The 20190-nt window shown below is 38.2% G+C and overlaps 1 protein-coding gene across 3 annotated transcripts in view; it reads right to left on the bottom strand.

Moving 5' to 3' along the window:
- Positions 1-3693: 3693 nt before the first annotated feature.
- RECQL5 (RecQ like helicase 5) overlaps positions 3694-20190 on the bottom strand; it is an 85194-nt gene continuing 68697 nt past the window's right edge. Inside the window, exons 13-20 of one of the 3 annotated variants that reach the window (XM_070739914.1) lie at positions 19371-19444; positions 18166-18259; positions 15738-15878; positions 13831-14465; positions 13391-13466; positions 10847-11095; positions 8004-8076; positions 3694-5916 (exon numbers count right to left, since the gene is read on the bottom strand). In XM_070739914.1, coding sequence (XP_070596015.1) covers positions 5816-5916; positions 8004-8076; positions 10847-11095; positions 13391-13466; positions 13831-14465; positions 15738-15878; positions 18166-18259; positions 19371-19444 — 1443 coding nt within the window. In that variant the 3' untranslated portion in view covers positions 3694-5815. Of the gene's footprint in view, positions 5917-8003; positions 8077-10270; positions 10383-10846; positions 11096-13390; positions 13467-13830; positions 14466-15737; positions 15879-18165; positions 18260-19370; positions 19445-20190 lie in introns of those variants that run through there. The other 2 variants (XM_070739915.1, XR_011558077.1) reach the window with 2 other exon arrangements.

Here is a 20190-nt window from a genome sequence, read left to right as displayed (position 1 = left end):
TGGACATTAAAATTAAGGAAGGACACTTTATCTACAGTTTGTTATTGTCATCTACAGAATGTAAATTGTTATCTACAGAAAGAAAAATACAGGAACAAGTTTCTTATGATCACTTTCATTTAAGACTAAAAGCCGAAAATTTAACTATACCTATTTTGAAAGAAACCTCTACATGGAATTTGCGAAAAAGAGGGGAGGGAATATTTTATTTTATTTGATGTACAGTGTTCCCTCAATTTTCGCGGGGGATGCGTTCCGAGACTGCACGCGAAAGTTGAATTTCCGTGAAGTAGAGATGCGGAAGTAAATACAGTATTTTTGGCTATGAACAGGATCACAAGCCTTCCCTTAACACTTTAAACCCCTAAAGTACAATTTCCCATTCCCTTAGCAACCATTTAGATCATTACTCACCATATTTATTTATTAAAGTTTATTAAAAAAATATTTATTAAAGTCAGATGAAAGTTTGGCGATGACATGTGACGTCATCGGGCAGGAAAACCCGTGGTATAGGGAAAAAACCCGCAAAGTATTTTTTAATTAATATTTTTGAAAAACCGTGGTATAGACTTTCCGCGAAGTTCGAACCCGTGAAAATCGAGGGAACACTGTATACCAAACAGACTGTATTTCATAGATCAAATGGGAACTATATTTTGTCCAAAGGTTATTGACTTTCATACTAAAAATATATAAAGATACAAATTTAACAGAAACAGAAGGAAATGCATGGTCAAAACAGTTTGGAGATCATGGTTAAGGGATTGGAGGAAATAGGAGGCCTATGTTGGAAAAGGAAAATATGTTACATGTAGATTATAATTTTTTTGATCATGTTATAATGAAGTTTGATTACAGATTTATAACAAGATGGCCTACAATGTTTTATTGATTATGCTGAGTAAATTATTTTTGTTTGAAGAAATGTTAAGTTACTAAAAATAGAATAGAATAGAATTTTATTGGCCAACTGTGATTGGACACACAAGGAATTTGTCTTGGTGCATATGTTCTCCGCGTACATAAAGCATAAATAAAAGAAAAAGAGAATGTAAAAGAAAAAGAAGGGTGTGCTTACATATATTAGTTAGAGTTTAGCAATAACAATAGTAATAGCACTTAGGCATATACTCTTTCACAGTACTTTTACAGACCTCTTAGGCATATACTCTTTCACAGTACTTTTACAGACCTCTCTAAGTGGTTTAGCATATTGTCCCCACCAATCTGGGTCATTTTACTTACCTTGGAAGGATGGAAGGATGGGTCAACCTTTTGTTTAGATGAGAAAATAGGTATTAGTAGAGATTTACATATTAATGGTAGCTATTTTATAGTATTTTTTAATTGATAGTTAAGATTAAACTTCTATAACTGGGTATAATATTAATTTTGATTGTTGGTAAGTATGTGAATTTAATGAAGTGAAAGTTGTGATTTATATAAGAATATAAAGATGGATGTGTAATTGAGATTAGGAACTTTTGTTATGATCAATAGAACGGAGGAAATATAGGGATTTTTAAAGGATTATATTAAATAACAGAATGCACAGAGATGAAACAAGGTAAAATTTCTAATGAAAAAGTGGATTTGGAAAAAAGAATAGAGGAGAGAAGCTAAAATTGAATATTTTGTTTATTGTAACATTTTGTTTTGGTTTATTTTTAAACTAGAAATTGTATTTAAACTCTTATTTGATAACGATGAATAGGTATTTTTGAATTAGTGATTGGATGATTGGATTGATTGTAGATTGTACATGTTATTAAACTGCGATATTGGCTATGTTTAACTTGTTTAATTTATGTTAAGAGATTATCTAGTCATATACAGTATTTGTATGTATACTGAGGAAAATTGGAAGTCTTTTTAAGTGTGTGTGTTTGTGTGCGTGCACAACGCCAAAAGCACCAGCATGAAGATGATGAGAGAGAGAGAGAGAGAGAGAGAGAGAGAGAGAGAGAGAGAGAGAGATCTATTCCTTCTCCCACTTTTAACTTTCCCCCTTTTGAATCCCTTTTCCCATTTTTTGTTATCTTGTATTGTCTTTTCTTTTGAAATGTAATAGTTGTTCAAAATAACCCCAAACGATTAGGGTGCTCTGTGTTTCACACACATACACATATGCAAATATAATTCTGCCTTTGGATGATTTAAAAAATCTCCACATATTACCATTACCACTCCTGCGGTAAACATATAAGTTTCAAAGACAAGAATGGACTCTTTGTCAAAATATTTTGATTTTTAGTTTAGAAAATGTGGGATAAAGAGATATAAAATTGCACATACTTTATAAAAAACAAGGATATATGTTTTTTCTCTCCTTCATTCCAGAAGAAACCAGGAGCATGCGACTGAATGAGAAGAGATTTAAAACAAAAGGTCTATGTTCCCCTATCTCTTCTTAGGGTCTTAATCTGGCTTTGAACTTTTGATACCTTTTTGTTGCTGTTTCCTAGCTTCATTTAATCAGAAAGTTTTTGCAAAGAAAGGAATCTGCATTTCTTAAACCGCATAACTATTATTAATCCTTGGATAAACAAGGGCATCTTCACATCATTACAATTTTTACTCCTTGATTCTTCAAAAGCAGTTTAAAATTAATTAATGCCACCAACTTCAAAACATAGACTAGCACAAGCCACTCAGATCTTCCATCCAGCTGTTCTACAGGAGGGGATGAAAAACAATGCAGAGTTAGTGGCCCTGAATCCATATTTTTAGTTCCTGGTAGTTAGTGTTAGTGTGTGTGTGTGTGTGTGTGTGTGTGTGTGTGTGTGTGTGTATGTATGTATGTATGTATGTATGTATGTATGTATGTATGTATGTATGTATGTATGTATTTATCTATGCAGCCCAATCCCAATGGGATTCAGGGAGATTCTGATAAAAAGACTATCTGAAGTAAAAAAAGAATCTGAAATAGAATGGTGAAAACATAACAAAAACATATAAACATGTTTGTTAAGATTTGAAACAGAAGAACATATTAAAGACTGCATGACATAATGGGCTATTAGTTTTGGATATAACCAAGATGAACACTTGAGAGAGACCTGGGTAATTTATTACATTGCATAATTTAAGAGGGAAAAAATATAAAATGAAGTACTGCTGGTATATGACACTAGACACATTTAAAAAATGTATAAAAGCATTTCAAACCAGTTACTGGAAATGTAAACCATATGAGGGAACATTTTATCATGGTGGACTTGTGAAAAAGCTAAGAAATTTTGGATACAAATTCATACCCGATGTAAAGGATTTAAAGACTAACACTACAAAGAAACTAGAATTCTTTTTATTGAGGACAATGAATGAGAAAAGATTCATGATAGACTGATTTTGTATTTCTTTTTCATTTCTTGTACTTTTTTTCTTTCTGATCCTTTTTTCTTTCCATTCCTTTGTTTCCTTTTTTTCTTTGTAAAAAAATTGATATAAACAAATGATCTAATTATCCTTCCCACTCACATTGGAAAATGTGTGTCATTTAAGACACACTGCAGTCAGAAATAAATTAGCTCAGCTGTCGAATACAAACAATTGTGTGTGCTTTCCATGAAATGCAGAATGGTTCCTATTTGGAAATTCTTAGTTCACAGACTCTGCTAAATAGTCAATGATTAACTTTAACCTGATACATAAAGTTTTATTGTGAATAAACAAAAACCACTAGAGTAACATCTTTAACATTAATTTTATTAGCAGCTTGCCATGTACCTTTAAAGTTACAAAGCCTATTTCTCCAGCAGAAGCTAATTTGAAGATCTCCTCCACAATTCTGCCTTTATCAGCCTCAACATCAGAAAGATCAGTGGCTTCTCTATGGACAAATCTAAGGCACAGGTCAAAAAACCGTAATGATAAAAACTACAATTTTAACGAAGAATCCCCAAATATATTCAGTTTCTCTTAAATGTCAATAAAACAGCATTTTCCTTATAAGCTCTCTAGGGTCACTTTGCTGTAATGAATTACTAGTTAGGTCCACATTGGAGGCACAGTTCAGTACTATGGCTTTTAAGTATGTGAAATATGAAAAGAATTAACTCATCCCTTTCAAATACACATTTATTTCTCTACTTGTGATAGGAATGCGAGGAGGCTGTAAAAAAAAAATCTTGCTATTTGAAGCAACTCATCTTCAAGGGAGGAATCGGATCACTACAGTAATTGATAAATTTCTCACATTTTTCATATTTTAAAGTGCTAATTTTACATTATTTACCTAAACGCATTTTTAATACAATAAACCCATGTTTATAGTGTGGCAAATTCAAGGGTCCTCCAAAACGTTACAGCTCCTCACCATACAAATAATCTTGCAAGAACCCATTGAAAAAGTTTGTGAATAATGATCTCCTGTAAGGGTCTAGACTTTATATGCAAAAAAAAAAAATGCAATGTAACATATTACAACTACATAATTTTAGAGCAATGTGAACTGATGCTGCAATGGCAATTTTCCCGAAATATATCAGGCATTTCCATTCAATTAATATCGAAGGACAGAATCTTTGGGAAGGGAGCCTTTATTCCTGAGGTTTTATGAAAAGAAAAATCTGCTCCTAACTAGACATTTCTAACTGTAATAAGTGTGTAATAGTCCCTCTTGGATAAAGAAAGACGTGCCAACTAGGACCAGAAGCAAGACACGATATTAATTCTTTCCTTTAAAATAACATTTCAGAACTCTCTTCCCAAACTTAGCGTAAAGGCATAACTTCCATGGTTCCCAGCCAACAAAGACCCTACGGGTGGGAGATGAAGGACACTGTAGAGCAGGGGTCCCCAAACCTGGCAATTTTAAGACTTGTGGACCTCAACTCCCAGAATTCTCTAGCCAGCTATACTGGCTGGAGAATTCTGGGAGTTGAAGTCCACAAGTCTTAAAATTGCCAAGTTTGAAGACCTCTGCTGTAGAGCAACACCTGTCAGGGAAGCTGGCAGTGTGTCCTTGAAGTACACGTAGCAAATACTGAAGGAGGACAGAATTCCTTAACTGCGCATTTAGAATTTCAAAGGAGAGCAAGTGGGAACAAAAATAATGTAAGAAAGCTTAGTTCCTGTTGCCCATATTGGAAGACGCTTTTCAAAATACGCTTTAAAAACCAAAGCGCTACATATGTTTAATTAGTACTGGTTGCTATGCCCTTAATTTGCTGCATTTAATTTGTTATTATATTACCAACTCAGGGAAAAGTCTGTCAGTACACTGCCCAGTCAACTCAGTATAACTCATTTTGTTATAGCTTATGAGCTTTAATTTAAAAAAAAAAATGGTGCAATACTTTGGAATAAAAGAAACATGTCAACACCATAAAAGAACAAAAACCTAAAGAGCTTTGGCCAAAATAAGCCTTTCTGGTTTCCTTTCAATTATAAATTAACTGGACTTCCCAAAGTACTCTTTAACACCTTACTCTCACAGAAAAAAAAATCCTGACTGAGGCAAATGCACTTCTTCTATTTAAGATAGCTGCCAGTAAAATCTGTATTAAATGACTGGAGATTCTCCAGTCACAATCATATGCCTAGCCAAATAATAATATTGAGTTCATTCATACTACGGTAGGAAGAAAGTGGGCTGTCCTCAAAACCTGACAGTGACATGACTTTTTCCCCCCCAGACAGAGAACATCTATTGTGCAGATAAAATCCTTAACTCCAGGGCCTCTATCTCCTCAACTGCCTCTCCCTCCGCTTCCCCATTGCACTGTTATAAAGCATAGCTACAGCGAAATTTGGGAGGGACAGCCCTCTGTCACAACCAGCAAAGTGAAGCAGGGCCTTTCGTGAGTCATGTTTCCAAAGTGGTCAGCTCCTGCCAGTCTGTTTCGCTTTCACACTTGTCCCATTTTTTGAAAAATGCCTTGATCAGCCTCTGCGCTTCTTCTTTCACTGCAAACAGAAAGAGTGACACCTGAGGTAATGACATTCCCAGTCACGGTTTGTTTATCACATCTCTCATTAATTACCAAGTGCAAATTGTGCCCATTGGCTCAAAGGGTATTTGCAAAAGAGGGTCAACGGAACACGGTAGGACATGGAATGTGGTGAGAATAACATTAAGAATAGAATTCTTTATTGGCCACGTGGGATTGGACAAACAAGGAATTTGTCTTTGGTGCATAAGCTCTCAGTGTAGCAATAAATAAGCATGATCATAGTCACCATAAAAATACGTTCATCGTAAATCATAAGATACAGCACTTACTGATAGTCATAGAATACTAAATAAGCAAACAATATAAATCATACTAGGACATTAAATAAAACAATATAAATCACAAAGATATAAGCAACCAAGTTATAGTCATAAGTAATAGGAAAATGAGAAGAATAGTAATATGACCTTAGTAAATAGTTTGACAGGGCTGTAGGAGAGTGTAGGGTTGTAGGTTGTAGGGTTGTTTAGCAGAGTGATGGCGGGGGGAGGGGATGTCCTTGTAGCTAGTTGTCCTGGTGTGCAATGCCTTATAGCAGTGATGGCGAACCTTTTTTTCCTCGGGTGCCAAAATAGCATGCACGTGCGCCATCGTGCATGCATGAGTGCCACACCCATATTTCAGTACCTGGGGAGGGTGAAAACAGCTTCCCCCACCCTGCCAGAGGCCCTCTGGAGGCCAGAAATGGCCTGTTTCTCAACTTCTGGTGGGCCCAGTAGGCTCGTGTTTTGCTCTCCCCAGGCTCCAAAGGCTATCCTGGAGCCAGGGGAGGGTAAAAACGCCCTCCCCCAACCTCCCAGAAGCTCTATGGAAGCCAAAGACACCCTCCCAGAGCCTCTGTGCGAGTCAAAAAGCAGCTGGCCGGCACACACATGCACATTGGAGCTGAGCTAGGGTAACAGCTCGCATGCCAGCAGATATGGCTCCATGTGCCACTGTGGCATCTGTGCCATAGGTTCGCCATCCCTGCCCTATAGTATTGTTTTGAGGGCGGAAGATGAGAGGGGCTAATGAATGAATGAATGAAAGAACAAATGAATGAATGAAAAGGAGTGAGATAATGGTAAGCAAGAAAAATGTACAGAAAACTACAGTGGTATCTCATCTTACGAACACGTCTTCTAACAAACTTTTCAAGATACGAACCCGGTGTTTAAGATTTTTTTGCCTCTTCTTCCGAACTATTTTCACCTTACGAACCCAAGACGCTGCTGCTGGGATGAAGGGGTTTCTTTCCCCCCCCTTTTTTGAAGAAAGAAAAGGGAGGGGCGGCTTGGAGAGGGAAACACTTTGCATTAAAAGTAGAACAGCGTGCTTGAAGAGGCACTGAAAGGGTGTCTTTTGAAGAAAGAAAAGGGAGGGGTGGCTTGGAGGGGGAAAGACTTTGGAGAGAACAGCAAAGGGTGTCTTTTGAAGAAAGAAAAGGGAAGGGCGGCTTGCAGGGGGAAAGACTTTGGAGAGAACAGCAAAGGGTGTCTTTTAAAGAAAGAAAAGGGAGGGGTGGCTTGGAGGGGGAAAGACTTTGGAGAGAACAGCAAAGGGTGTCTTTTGAAGAAAGAAAAGGGAGGGGTGCCCCCCTTGCCTTTCTTCCTTCCCACTCATCCTTTAGCCTAGCCTTGCTTCTTCCACCCGCCCCCTTTAGCTGCTCCTCCCTGCCCTGTTTGCCTTTTTTCTAAAGTTTGGGATTTTCCTGAAGGATTTGCACGCATTATTTGCTTTTACATTGATTCCTATGGGAAACATTGTTTCGTCTTACGAACTGTTCACCTTACGAACCTCCTCCTGGAACCAATTAAGTTTGTATCATGAGGTACCACTGTATTTCCAATTACTGAAAGTCATATATATCTCCAATATCTATACTTTATCAACAACAGTTTTTCAAACATTTTCATCATATCATAAATGCTAACCAAGTTTAAATATACCCTGTTCCCCATATCAAAAAAAGAACTGAAAATTGGAGGTCAAACAATTTTGCAAACTAAGAGGACAAAGCACAAGACATTCCTTCACTCCGCCCTTTATTTGGCAACTCACCTGTTTTGCGGAAACTACTTTTGTCTGCCGCCAACAAATGAGAGAGATGTCGGGCAAATCCCTTGAACAAATCCTGCCAAGTAAGAGATACGAAAGCAGAATAAGTGTAGTGGAAGGCAATTGCCTCATTAACATCTAACTCTTGTGCTTCTGTGCAAGACCAAGTAATTGATGCCCAGCTGGGCAGACTCATAATTAAGTGCTCTGCTTATCTTACAATAGGGAACATATTATCTGTGATTCAAATAGAAGGTGAATGTGCAAACAATTAGACATTACAAGGCAGTCGAGGCTGTGAAACTAAAATCAAATCCAAATTCGGCAATTAATTTTCTCAAGGGCCCACATGAGAAACTGAGACTGAGGTGAAGAGCCGAAACTCAAACTTCATCACCTCAACGCCTCATATTACTTCATTTAAGGGCCAGTGTTATACACAAGTAGAAAAGTGATATCTCTCCTCTTCCCTCCCCCCCCCAGATGCCAACTGACTGAATTAGCGCATGGTGATTGCACAGAGCTGGACCTGACTTGGCTTTGCTTATTTACATTTGATTTCTAAGTTCCAACTGATCTCATGTGGGCTGGACATGGACAGCCAAACGCTGAATGTGGCCCAGGGGCCATAAAATGCCCAGGCCTGAATTGGGTGCTTATATTATAATTATCAATATAAGGGTATAATAGTACAGTGATACCTTGTCTTACAAACTTAATTGGTTCCGGGACGAGGTTCTTAAGGTGAAAAGTTTGTAAGACGAAACAATGTTTCCCATAGGAACCAATGGAAAAGCGATTAATGCGTGCAAGCCCCAAATTCACACCTTTTGCCAGCCGAAGCGCCCGTTTTTGCGCTGCTGGGATTCCCCTGAGGCTCCCCTCCATGGGAAACCCTTCCTCCGGACGATGCTGCAGGGGAATCCCAGCATCGCAAAAACGAGTGCTTCGCTGGCAACGGAAGTCCGGAGGTGGGGTTTCCCAGTGAAGGGAGCATCAGTGAAATTGCAGCATCACAAAAACACGGAAGTCCTCGAAACCCCACCTCCGGACTTCCGTTGCCAGCGAAGTGCCCATTTTTGCACTGCTGGAATTCCCCTGCAGCATCGCAAAAACGTGGAAGTTTGGAGGTGGTGTTTCCCATGGAAGGGAGGCTCAGGGGAATCCCAGCAGTGCAAAAACGGGTGCTTCGCTGGCAACGGAAGTCTGGAGGCGGGGCATCCCAGTGGCAGCGGTGGGTTTGTAAGGTAAAAATAGTTTGTAAGAAGAGGCAAAAAAATCTTAAACCCCGGGTTTGTATCTCGAAAAGTTTGTATGACGAGGCATTTGTAAGACGAGGTATCACTGTATTGGATCCAGGGATCTAGAAAGGATTTGGATTTTTTTAATTTTGAGAATCTATCTTTACACAATGACTGTGCTTAATGAAGACGCATTGGGAAGTTGTTCCCTGTCAACCACTCAAAACTTTCACAGTGTTTTCTACCACTTGATTTATTTTTGCCTTTTTTTCCTGAGGAGTTAGGTAGACATATCTATAAAGCACAGGGCTAAGTCACCTGCCATTTTTACTTTCTAAGAATTGTACCAGACCCCAGAAGCATTGCTGGAAATAAAATAGATGCTTGATGTTGGTGCTTTGCTTTGCGCTAGATAAGAGTTTGGTAGTGCTAAGAGAGGTATCACTGGATATATCAGCATTTTGCCCATTTTAAATGAATAAGCAAGCAATAAAGAGGTTGTTCCCTATCCAATGCAATGTGCTGAAGTAATCTGGGCCAACTTCAACTCATAGAGGCCTTTACTGGGCATACTGCAACTCTTTATCCTTGTGGTAGAGTAGCGAGTTTAGAAGTCAACATTTTTGTCCTGATAAGAAAGCAAAGTAGCACTAATGATGTTACCATTCTAATTTAAATGCACAATCACCCATAAGTGAGATCAGAAGAACAGCTGAATTGAGTGTAACAGATGCTCATACAGAAATCAATGTCTTGAAGAGGAATAAACTGCTAACTTACATGCATGTTCCTCAATGAATGAAAACTACAATCGAGAAAGAGCTTCCAGGCAGTGGGCTTCTAAGTGATGATGTGCAAAGCATTATCTGGTGAAAGGCTCTGGCCTCTGTTCAACCATGGAATGGGAGTGCTTTGATGTCGCCGTCAGGATGCCGACAGATGCCCTAATTAATTCATGAGCCTTGAGCCAAGGCCTCGAATGCTTTACAAGTTGACAGTCGCAACAAGAAGGCTCCAATTTGTTAAACTGCTTGTGGAGTTGATTTTGAGGTCAGATCAGAAATGTTTTGTTCTAGGGTGGAACACTTTGTGTGATGTCACAATTCGCACGTCCCTACTTACCTGCCCTGAAACACTGCTGCTATTTTGTATTATTCCCGTTGAATGGATTTTGTTAGAAATTGATGGAAGTAATGGGCAAAGACAGAAAAATTACAAATGAAGGACAGTGCTGTCTGCTCATAAATAAAGCAAGTTAAAACACACAAGTTGTTTGAATGTACTGTGCTTATTGCACTGAAATACAGTGGCAGGAAAATAATAATAATAATAATAATAATAATAATAATAATAATAATAATAATAATAATAATAATAATAACAAGCTTAGTTCTGTCCACTACTGTCCATTTATGTCCCACCCCTACCCTATGAAAGACTAAGATGACATGACTATGGAAATTTTATTTCCCATTCATTTCCTTAGATATCATCTGCAGCAACATTTCATTTCATAGCTAGGTCTTTTGTCACCATGGAGGCTTTAACTGATAGGGAAACATAAATCAAACAGAGGAGGAGGAAATTAAATAGTTCACAACCCACCTTAGATGCAAATCTCCCACTTTTGTAGAAAGGAGTCAAATATTTTACAACAATATCTGCTGTTTCCTTAAGTGTCAATGTTTTTGAACGTGAATACGTAGATCTTCTGGTCCCTTCTTTATCATCCTGTGATAAATTTGGGTCAAAAGAAACCTTTTTTGCCAGCCTATCAGCTTTCCCCTCTGGCTGTGACAAAAGGGAGGACTTGTTCATCATTCGTAGCCTCTTTTCAGCAGGGCTCTCCATGTCCTGGAAAGGCAGAAACAGAAATCCTTTAAAGCAACTTGATATGGCTACATTCATTGTATAAAACACACCCAAATTTTCACCCTCATTTGGGGGCGGTGGGCAGGAATGCATCTTATAGTCCGAAAAATACGATATTTAAGACACTAATGTGAAGCAGAACACATTTTAACGTTACTCAAAATATTTGTTAAGAACAACAAAAAATAAATCTAAACAAACAAATAGTAACACTGACAGATACAAGAAGAAACAATATGAAATTCGTTGCCTTATGACCACATTCACAAAACCAGTTTCTTTTAAAAATATATTATAGTTTCACTTATATTTTAAAAACATCCCTATATTGAAAATATCTAATGTTTCCATTTGCTGATTAATGAAGGTACATTACATAGTTAATCAAGGTCACTATCAAAAAAGTGTTTTTAGTTCTAGTTTCTGTTGGGAATAATACAGTACAGTGGAACCCCGACATAAGAGCTGCTCTACTTAAGAGCAACTCGAGATAAGAGCTGGGAGGGGAGAGATATTTTTGTTCTACTTACAAGCCCAAATTCGAGATACAAGCGCCAAGGAGCTGTCTCCTGAAGCCAAACGCTAACTTCTGCGTTCGGCTTCAGGAGACAGCTGCGAAGCGGCGCGCGTGTTTTAAAAGGTTGCAGCCGGCCTGGGGGGCTCGGGGGGGTGCTTGCAGCTTTCTTTCTTGCTCTTTTTCTTTCTCTCTTTTACCTTCCCTTCCTCTATTTCTTCTTTTCTTTCTCCTTCCCACCTTCTTCCCTCCCTCCCTCCCTTCACTCATTCCTCTCTTACTCTCCCCTTTCATAAGTTTCCTTGCTTCCTTCCTCTGTTCCTGTCCCTTCCCTCTTTCCTTCCTTCCCACCCTCCGTCCATTCATTCACCCATTCCTCTCTTGATCGCTTAAAGCCGGTCCCTGGTGCAAAAAGGGTTGGGGACCTCTGTCCTACAGGATTGGGTGGCAGAGAAGTTGAACATATGTAAATTTAAAAGTTTAAGAAAGTTTACAAGTTAAGTGAAAGAAACTTCATTATTCATTTATATGTACATGTACATTTCTTCATTAAAAACATGTCTTTCTGCATAATTTAGACTAACTTTGTGAGTTTTTTGAGGGCTGGAACCAATTAAAATTATTTACATTAATTCCTATGGGGAAAAGTCGTTCGAGATAAGAGCTGCTCGACTTAAGAGCCCAGGTCCGGAACGAATTAAACTCGTATCTCGAGGTACCACTGTAATATCTTGTTAAAGAACTTTTATAAACTAAAGATACAATCGAAACCTCTCTGAGATAGTGAATACTTCTGGAGATAGAAATTTGGCAGGCCTAGCATAACACTGTAACAGAATATTCCTTTGTTATCTACCGTTCTCAATGAAGATGCATCAGCATTTCAAATATATACACTCATCAAAGGAAATTATCATGACTTTTCTGAAGCCAGATTCTATATTCATCAATAGACTGAAGCAAAACATTAAACAGATATCCACAAACACAAATTAACAAGCACAAAATTTTCAGTGCTAATCACAACTCTTCCTCTACTCTGTTTGATCATTTGCTTTAATTTGGGCCAAACAAAAGCAACAAGACTAACAAAGGCGTTTTTGTCTATATGTCTTCTAAGGCAAGGTATATAGTATTAGCCATTGCCCAATTTCTGCTTTTTACATGATCAAAAGATGACAGCCTTTGGTTAAGAAAAATAAATGTATCCTAATTACTCATTAAAAAAGGAACAGTCAAAAATAACCAAAAGCAGTTTCCAAGTATGATGTTAACACTGATTCGTGCATCACTAAAATGCAATGCAATGAATCCCATATACTGTTAGCATTAAATTGTAGAAGCAACCATTCAAGATCTTTGTGTTGATGGCTATTTTTATTACTTTTCTAGCTGCTGTGTGTTTTATTTTTTGTATACATATATACAATCTCTCTTCTCCCTTTCCCCACTCAGTCATGTACTTTAGATGCATAGCCAATTAATTTAATTAATTCAGCCAGCCTTAATTAATGTTGCTGTCATTTGGTGGTTAGCATTAGAGATAAATTCTATAAAGAAGAAACTGACTTATCTTGGATGTAGCATCATGTATTTATCAATTTATTAAATTGCCACCTGAATCTTAGTTGGCCTCGCTGCAAATGTCATTTGGGAATTAGTTCAGGCAAACAGAAATCATCTCACTTGCTACTTCCTACTCCTTCACTCCTATACTCCTGTCATGAAATCTCAGTCTCTACTTTTAATAAAATATAACTCACCTCAGCCGATGCTGGTCTTTTTCCATTAAGATTTTCACAATCATTGGCTATATCTTCTTCAATCAAAGATTCAACCCTTCAAGGAAAAACGTATAACAAATACACCTTGTAAGAATAATGTCAACATCTTTGTGGAAACCGAGGAAATGCCTGACATTAGCCTACATTTAGATCTCCAATATCTACATACTGATCTATCTTTCTGCTCAATTTCAGTCCAAATAAAGGCTAAGGTTTAGCTTTTTCACCTTCAGTTATACTCGTATCATCTGTGTCAACTCGTAGGATGAGCAACATGCTTAATTTAAATTCAATTGCTTCATCCAACCTCGTACTATCATTTCAAATTTGACTGGTGCTTCCATTCAACTGCCCGTTGTCTATTCTAACTTTTTAAAGAAAAAGGTAATAACTGAAAGGCAAAGAAAAACGTATCTCACTTTAGCATTTCCAAACTTGATTCTGAGTACGAATACTCGCTCCCTAATCTTTGGCTGCTCAAAGGCGTATCTTCTATATTCTGGGATTCCTGCTCTTCTTGCTGGGATGAACTTGTTAGTTCTTCTTTAAAGATAGTATCAGTTTCCTGAGGTTCAGCTTTTTCTTCGCATGCTCTTCGGGAGAGAAACTGAGGCAATTCACTGAGACAGTTGATTTTCTCTTCTGACAAACCAATTTCTGAAGCCTTGGCCTTACATCCTGCTTTGGGGATGGAGAAGAATTTGGAGATGTTCTGAGATTCTTTTCTAGCTGCTTCTGCCAACAGCAACTGCTTCTTAGTAGGTTTTCTCTTTTCAGGACTAACCACCGCCTCACCAGTGTCATGCGGTCCTTTTTTTTCAGGGGATTCAACACCGTTTTTGCATATTTCCTTGCTTGTTGCCTCCTTATCCTCAAGAATGTCATCGATATCCAAAGGATTGGAACTACAGCTGCTGCCCTCCTTCCAGTTTGAGCCAATTTCCTCTTTTACAACATGAATGTCATCTCCTTCCTTAGCAGATAGAACCTCTGAAGCAGACTGGAATGTGCCAGACATCCTTTGAAACCCAATCCCCATTCTCTTGGGTTTGAACTTTGGGAAAGAAATGAAAAATAGTTACATTTCTAAAACATTTGAATTTGTCTATGGAAATTTGAGATATTAATTTTTTTAATTTCTAATGCATGCAGAGCTTCTAATAAACGGCCTTCACAGGAAACCTTTTTAAAAATACAGGGAAATATTCAGAGATGAATCTGCCTTGAAAATAGCCCATGTGGAATTGTATAGCCCAGTCAAATATCAGGATGTTAGGTCATAAAATATACTGGACAATGTGTGACACCCTTGTGTGTTGTAATCATAGATTTTAAGCACTGAAATTTGGAAATAAAATATTGCTGGAGAGTGATGTTTTAAGACTAAATTATGTGCTGAATACGATATTTATTTTTCCTCTATGGAAAGGCAGGAAGCAAAGTCCAGGCTGAGCAAGCATCCTGCAGAATCATGATAAGGAAATATATGCCTTACACATTCCTTTGTTAATCACCAGTAAATACACATTCCAGGAAAGGGGCAAAGATTGTAGCTTCCGTTAATTATCTATAGGGAAGCCACAAGAGAAGTTTTCTTTATATGGTGCTGGCATAATGTATGTGACGTTCGCGAATTGGTTATTCTGTACATGTCAGAACTGTGAAAACACAATAAATAGGAGAGACCTTTATTCATTTGAGGTCGTCCTCCGAGAAAACATTCTCTCTGTCATTTCATTCTGATGTGGCAATTATGGCACGCTGTGCCTTCCCTAGAGGGCGACCCACTGGGGGAGGGCGGAATGCTTTCACTTGTGTGATCCTTGCAGAGTTATTTCCCCATTAGATTTCTCAATGCCTTCAACAACAGTACTAATATATTGCCTTCACTAGAAAAGTAGGCATACATTCTGCTTTACAATATTAAAGTGCAGAGCAGTGTCAAACAGGAAGCACAGAAATATTTTATGATGTTTTGTATTATGTCATATACTGCATGGTGTTAATTTTTATATCATAAAATGGTGTACAAAATTTACCAAATTTCAGTTCTATGGGAATCATGGATCCCAGATTTTGGATGCCTTCTAAAAGTTACCCCATCCGAAGTACCATGTTTCAAAACCTTTTGCCCTATGGTATATGATTTCGCCCAGTTTAAGGTTACAGGAAAGAGAATTGTAGTAGTATATGGATGCATATATTTTCTACATGGCAAATGTAACAGAGATTTCAGAAAGCCCGAGGTAATTATGCATCAGACAAAATCTGTTGCAAAAACACCTGCCCAATAATGAATTCTAAACAAAAGATTCATAGCACTTACAGTATTCACTTTGGATGCTTGACAGAAGATGTCATCATGTGTTGTAGTTGGTTCACCTTTCGTCTTAGGGTGGTCACCGATTCCCAAGTCCGGGATGGCATACAACTCCCCATTTTTGGAAGCTTTGTTAATTTCTGCGACCTTCATTGAAAAAAGGGACAAAATAAAGAGGGCTGTTCAGAGGATTCTCTGTTTCTGTTACTGTACCGTGCGTGTTTCAACACACTAGTCCTCATTTAGTATAAATAGTAACCAGCATCGGAATTTCCACTGCTAACCGACAGAGTCATAAAGCGTAATGTCATGTCACTGCAATGCTTTGTGACAGAATGTTTGGCACTTCCGGTTGCCATTATTAAGCAAATCACTGCGCGTGTTAAGCAAGGACTTCACATGCTCACTACCCATGACCTCTGGCTGGCTTCCCCATTGACTCTGCTTGTAGGAAGCCAGGAAAGAATGGCACGTGGTGATCCCGGTATTGTGGGATACAGCAGCTGACCTGAGTACAAGCATCAGTCATAACTATCACTTGTTCAGCACTGTCATAAATTCGAATGGTTGCTGAATGAGTAGATGCTAAGTAAGAATTATCTGTGGCTGCAACAAGCAGGAAATTCATGTAAGGAAATGTTGAAGAATTAGGCTTTTATTATACAAAGCAATTAATTAGTATTAGCATCATTCTTGATCAGCTTCTTAACAATCTAACCTGGATTAATCTTCAACTACTCCTCCCTTGTCTGAATTCTCATTCAAATGTCTTGAGCCCAGATAGCATGGACCCCCCCCCGCCCCTATTTTGTCAAACAATAAAGTTCATACTTTACTATGATTCATTCAAAGTAGATGCACCCCACTTTTAAACGCATATCCAGTCCAAAGCTTAAATAATGGGAGAAATTAACAAATTAAAGAAGAAAATCTCAAAAACAATAGTGACCAGTGACTTATGGGATAAATTTAAATTCAAGTTGTACTTAAAATTCCACTTTAGTGCCAAACAATCAATGCAAGACAGGGAAATCCACAATTGGTTGCCGATCAGTTTCCGGTCACAATTCAAAGTGTTGGTTATGACCTATAAAGCCCTTCATGGCACCGGACCAGATTACCTCAGGGACCGGCTTCTGCTGCACGAATCCCAGCAACCAGTTAGGTCCCACAGAGTGGGTCTTCTCCGGGTCCCGTCAACCAAACAATGTCGCTTGGCGGGACCCAGGAGAAGAGCCTCCTCTGTGGTGGCCCCAGAGATTAGAATTGCCCCCACCCTCCTTGCCTTTCGTAAACTGCTTAAAACCACCTCTGCCGCCAGGCATGGGGGAACTGAGATACACTTTCCCCCTAGGCCTTTACAATTTTATGCATGGTATGTTTGTATGTATGATTGGTTTTTATATAATGGGTTTTTAACTGTTTTTAGTATTGGATTTTGTTATTTACTGTTTTACTGCTGTTGTTAGCTGCCCCGAGTCTGCGGAGAGGGGCGGCATACAAATCCAATAAATAAATAAATAAATTGGGACATCATCACCCTCTGAGACCGAGGTAATTTCAAGAAGGCAGCAGACCTTTAGGTGGCTGTTTTTCAAGCCACTTATTTATACTTATCCGAAATGAATCGAGATTTGGGAAATTACAGAAGAGCGTTAGACGTTGAGTGCAGAGTTTTTACTGATTTTTGGTGAAAGGTGCTTCTGCTCTACCTCTGAAAGGAAGGTTTTGCCTCTGTAATGAGGACCCGGATTGTGGGGGCAATAGCCTGGCTCTGTTAAGAAGTGCTATTGCTAAGATGTTGTAAGCCGCCCTGAGTCTAAGGAGAAGGGCGGCATAAAAATTGAATAAATAAATAAATAAATAAATTGACACTTATTTACACATTACAGATTCTAATAGAGGGAGAGCTGTGCAAGTCCATTTCAGAGTGGCTTCCAAAGCATGCTAAAATGACCAATACCTTGAGCTGCGGGAGCAATACATTTTTCTAGATATCCCAAGCTTACTCTCCTTCCATTAGAAGGCTCTGCCAGCATTTATAGAAGTAGTAGGTTTCTCCCCCCCCCTTTAATCCTTTGTGAAGTTTTAATCTGTTGCTGCAAACCATATAGTTTTAAAGAAGGGCTGTTCAGAAATGAATGAGGGACAGCTGTACTGCTGATACAGACACTGCAGATTATTTCGAAGCATACATTCTTGAGAAGATATTCAACAGTGATGCAATGATTGATCTAAAAACTGCTACAAAGCTGATTATTACTGAACATGCATTCTTTTGAAGATCTACATACTGATAGGAATGACAACAGCACTTTCCAGTAAGTCAATAATAAATACACCACCTTTTTTCTTTATGACCACATGTTTCAAGAAATTCAGCTATCAGAGAGAGCTCTGGACCACAATGTTAATCTCCACAACTGTTTATTACCTTCTTTAGAACTGATGCCTTGTATAGGTTTGCCATCTTACTGGTCCGAAAAGCTTCATATTCCATCTCTACTGCACATGCAAGAAGACCTGAACTAAAACAGACCCATAGTTTGAGCAGCAATGACTGAAGGCATTTCTCCAAATATAAAGGAAACACTCTATGTTTTCTTAGTTGTCATTGTAAAATCCACATTACGACAGTTGACAGGTCCAAATTATTGCCTGAGTACAAAAATACTAGTGGCAATTGACTATTGTTCCCCAATAAGGAGACAAAAAACAGTAACCCAAAGTTATACTTTACTTTCAACATTTCTAGTTTATTGCACAAGTACTTCTAACCTGCCTATTTCTTTTTACAGTATGGTATATTTTTATAGTACATTGCTATCCTCTGCTGGAAACAGAGAGAATTGCAGTATTTAAATCACAGGAGAAAAGATGCAAATATACTTGGGTCATTCAGACAATCACATTCGGGTAAGAAAAAAGTTTACCCAGTAATCCAAGAATGACCACATAACTGCATACTTGGCTTCCAAAAAATAGCATTTGCTTGAGAACCAACATAGTCATTCCTAAAAATGTACATATTTAGAGCTTTAACTTGAAGCATGATGACATTTTGTGTGACTTGTGCAAATACTCTTAAGTTTTTCCATGATTCAAAATATGGCATTGGTATGCAAGTTTATTATAGACTGTTTTTCAAGGGAAAAAAAAACAAATCCCAGGGCAACCCTAGAACAAAAATAGCAATAGAATAACGACGACAACAACAAAAAAACAACTACCCCATACCATGTAACCAATAATTACCCACATAAATTATTTGTTTCCTTAGCTCTTTTAAGACTAATAGGAAATCTGGCAAGTCAACATATTGGGATTTCCAACTGATATAAGTACACACACAGTTAGATTCAATTCCATCTAATCCAATATCAGTGCAGGACCTAGATAGGCAAAAGCTCAATTTCCTATAGTTCCTTCCCTATCCAAAAAATTAATGTGTCTTGCAAGGGCCAAGAAGGAAAGGCTGGATGAAACTATAGGAAAGAGCTAAACTCCTATACTTAGTAGCTCTTCTATGTAGTATAGAGCTCTTATATTTGGTCTGTATCTTTGCCATTAATTTGTCTGAGAGGGGCGGAGAAGAAAAGGATCCAAAGGGACTCTTCCAACAAATTGGATTAGATCTACCTATCTGTGACTGGTGCTGCTTGACGATTGGTGACCAATGCTTCTTCCAGCATCCTAAGGCAGTATTCTCGAGCCTAAAATAAAAAGAGGACATATGGGAGTGTGTTCTTTGCCATATGTGTAACTTGATGTATGTGCAGTAGGATAATTTCCAGGACCATATCTGTCCTGCTACTCTAATAATTGTTTCGGAGCTGCGGTTACAGCATTACAGCCGAGATCTACTTTTTTCCTTATTAAGCTTCTTCTTTAAAAAGACTAACCAAGGTCTAAAATGAAATTAAATAGAAGCCAATACAATAATCTTTTGGTGTATTCATTGAAATCAGGATACTTATGACAAATCAAAATATCATTACTGATTTTTTGAAAGCATGTTTTAGGGCATAAATGAAAAGGTTTCACGGAGTTGGGATGATAAGAACTAGATAAGTTTGTTTGTTGTTTGTTTATATTTCTTTGCCGCCCTTCTCAACTGACTCAGGACGGCTTACAACATAGTCTAAACAATGTCATGGTCTAAACAACTAAGGCAAGATTTTTTAAAAAACAGAAAAAAGAAATACAAATATATTAATGGAACTCTGAAAATAAATTTAAAACACTCCCTGGACAGGACTCGGATTCAGGGCTGAGGCAGCTAGCCACGTGAGCAAAAAAGCTCCTGTGGGCTCTTATGTGTCTAAGCTGTCTGCCCCTACTGAAGCGGGAAGGACAGCACAAAGCTCTTCTGGTTGTAGGTCACTCGAGCAGTTAGCTCCTGTGACTGAGGAAAGAGTTTTTCTCAAAGAAGTGGAGGCCGAGCTGCCTGTGAAAAGGC

Source organism: Erythrolamprus reginae, chromosome 2 (genome assembly GCF_031021105.1).
Source record: "Erythrolamprus reginae isolate rEryReg1 chromosome 2, rEryReg1.hap1, whole genome shotgun sequence".
In the NCBI taxonomy this organism is placed as follows: domain Eukaryota; kingdom Metazoa; phylum Chordata; class Lepidosauria; order Squamata; family Dipsadidae; genus Erythrolamprus; species Erythrolamprus reginae.
Note: the sequence above shows the minus strand (reverse complement) of the source record. Positions and strands in the feature narration are given on the sequence as shown.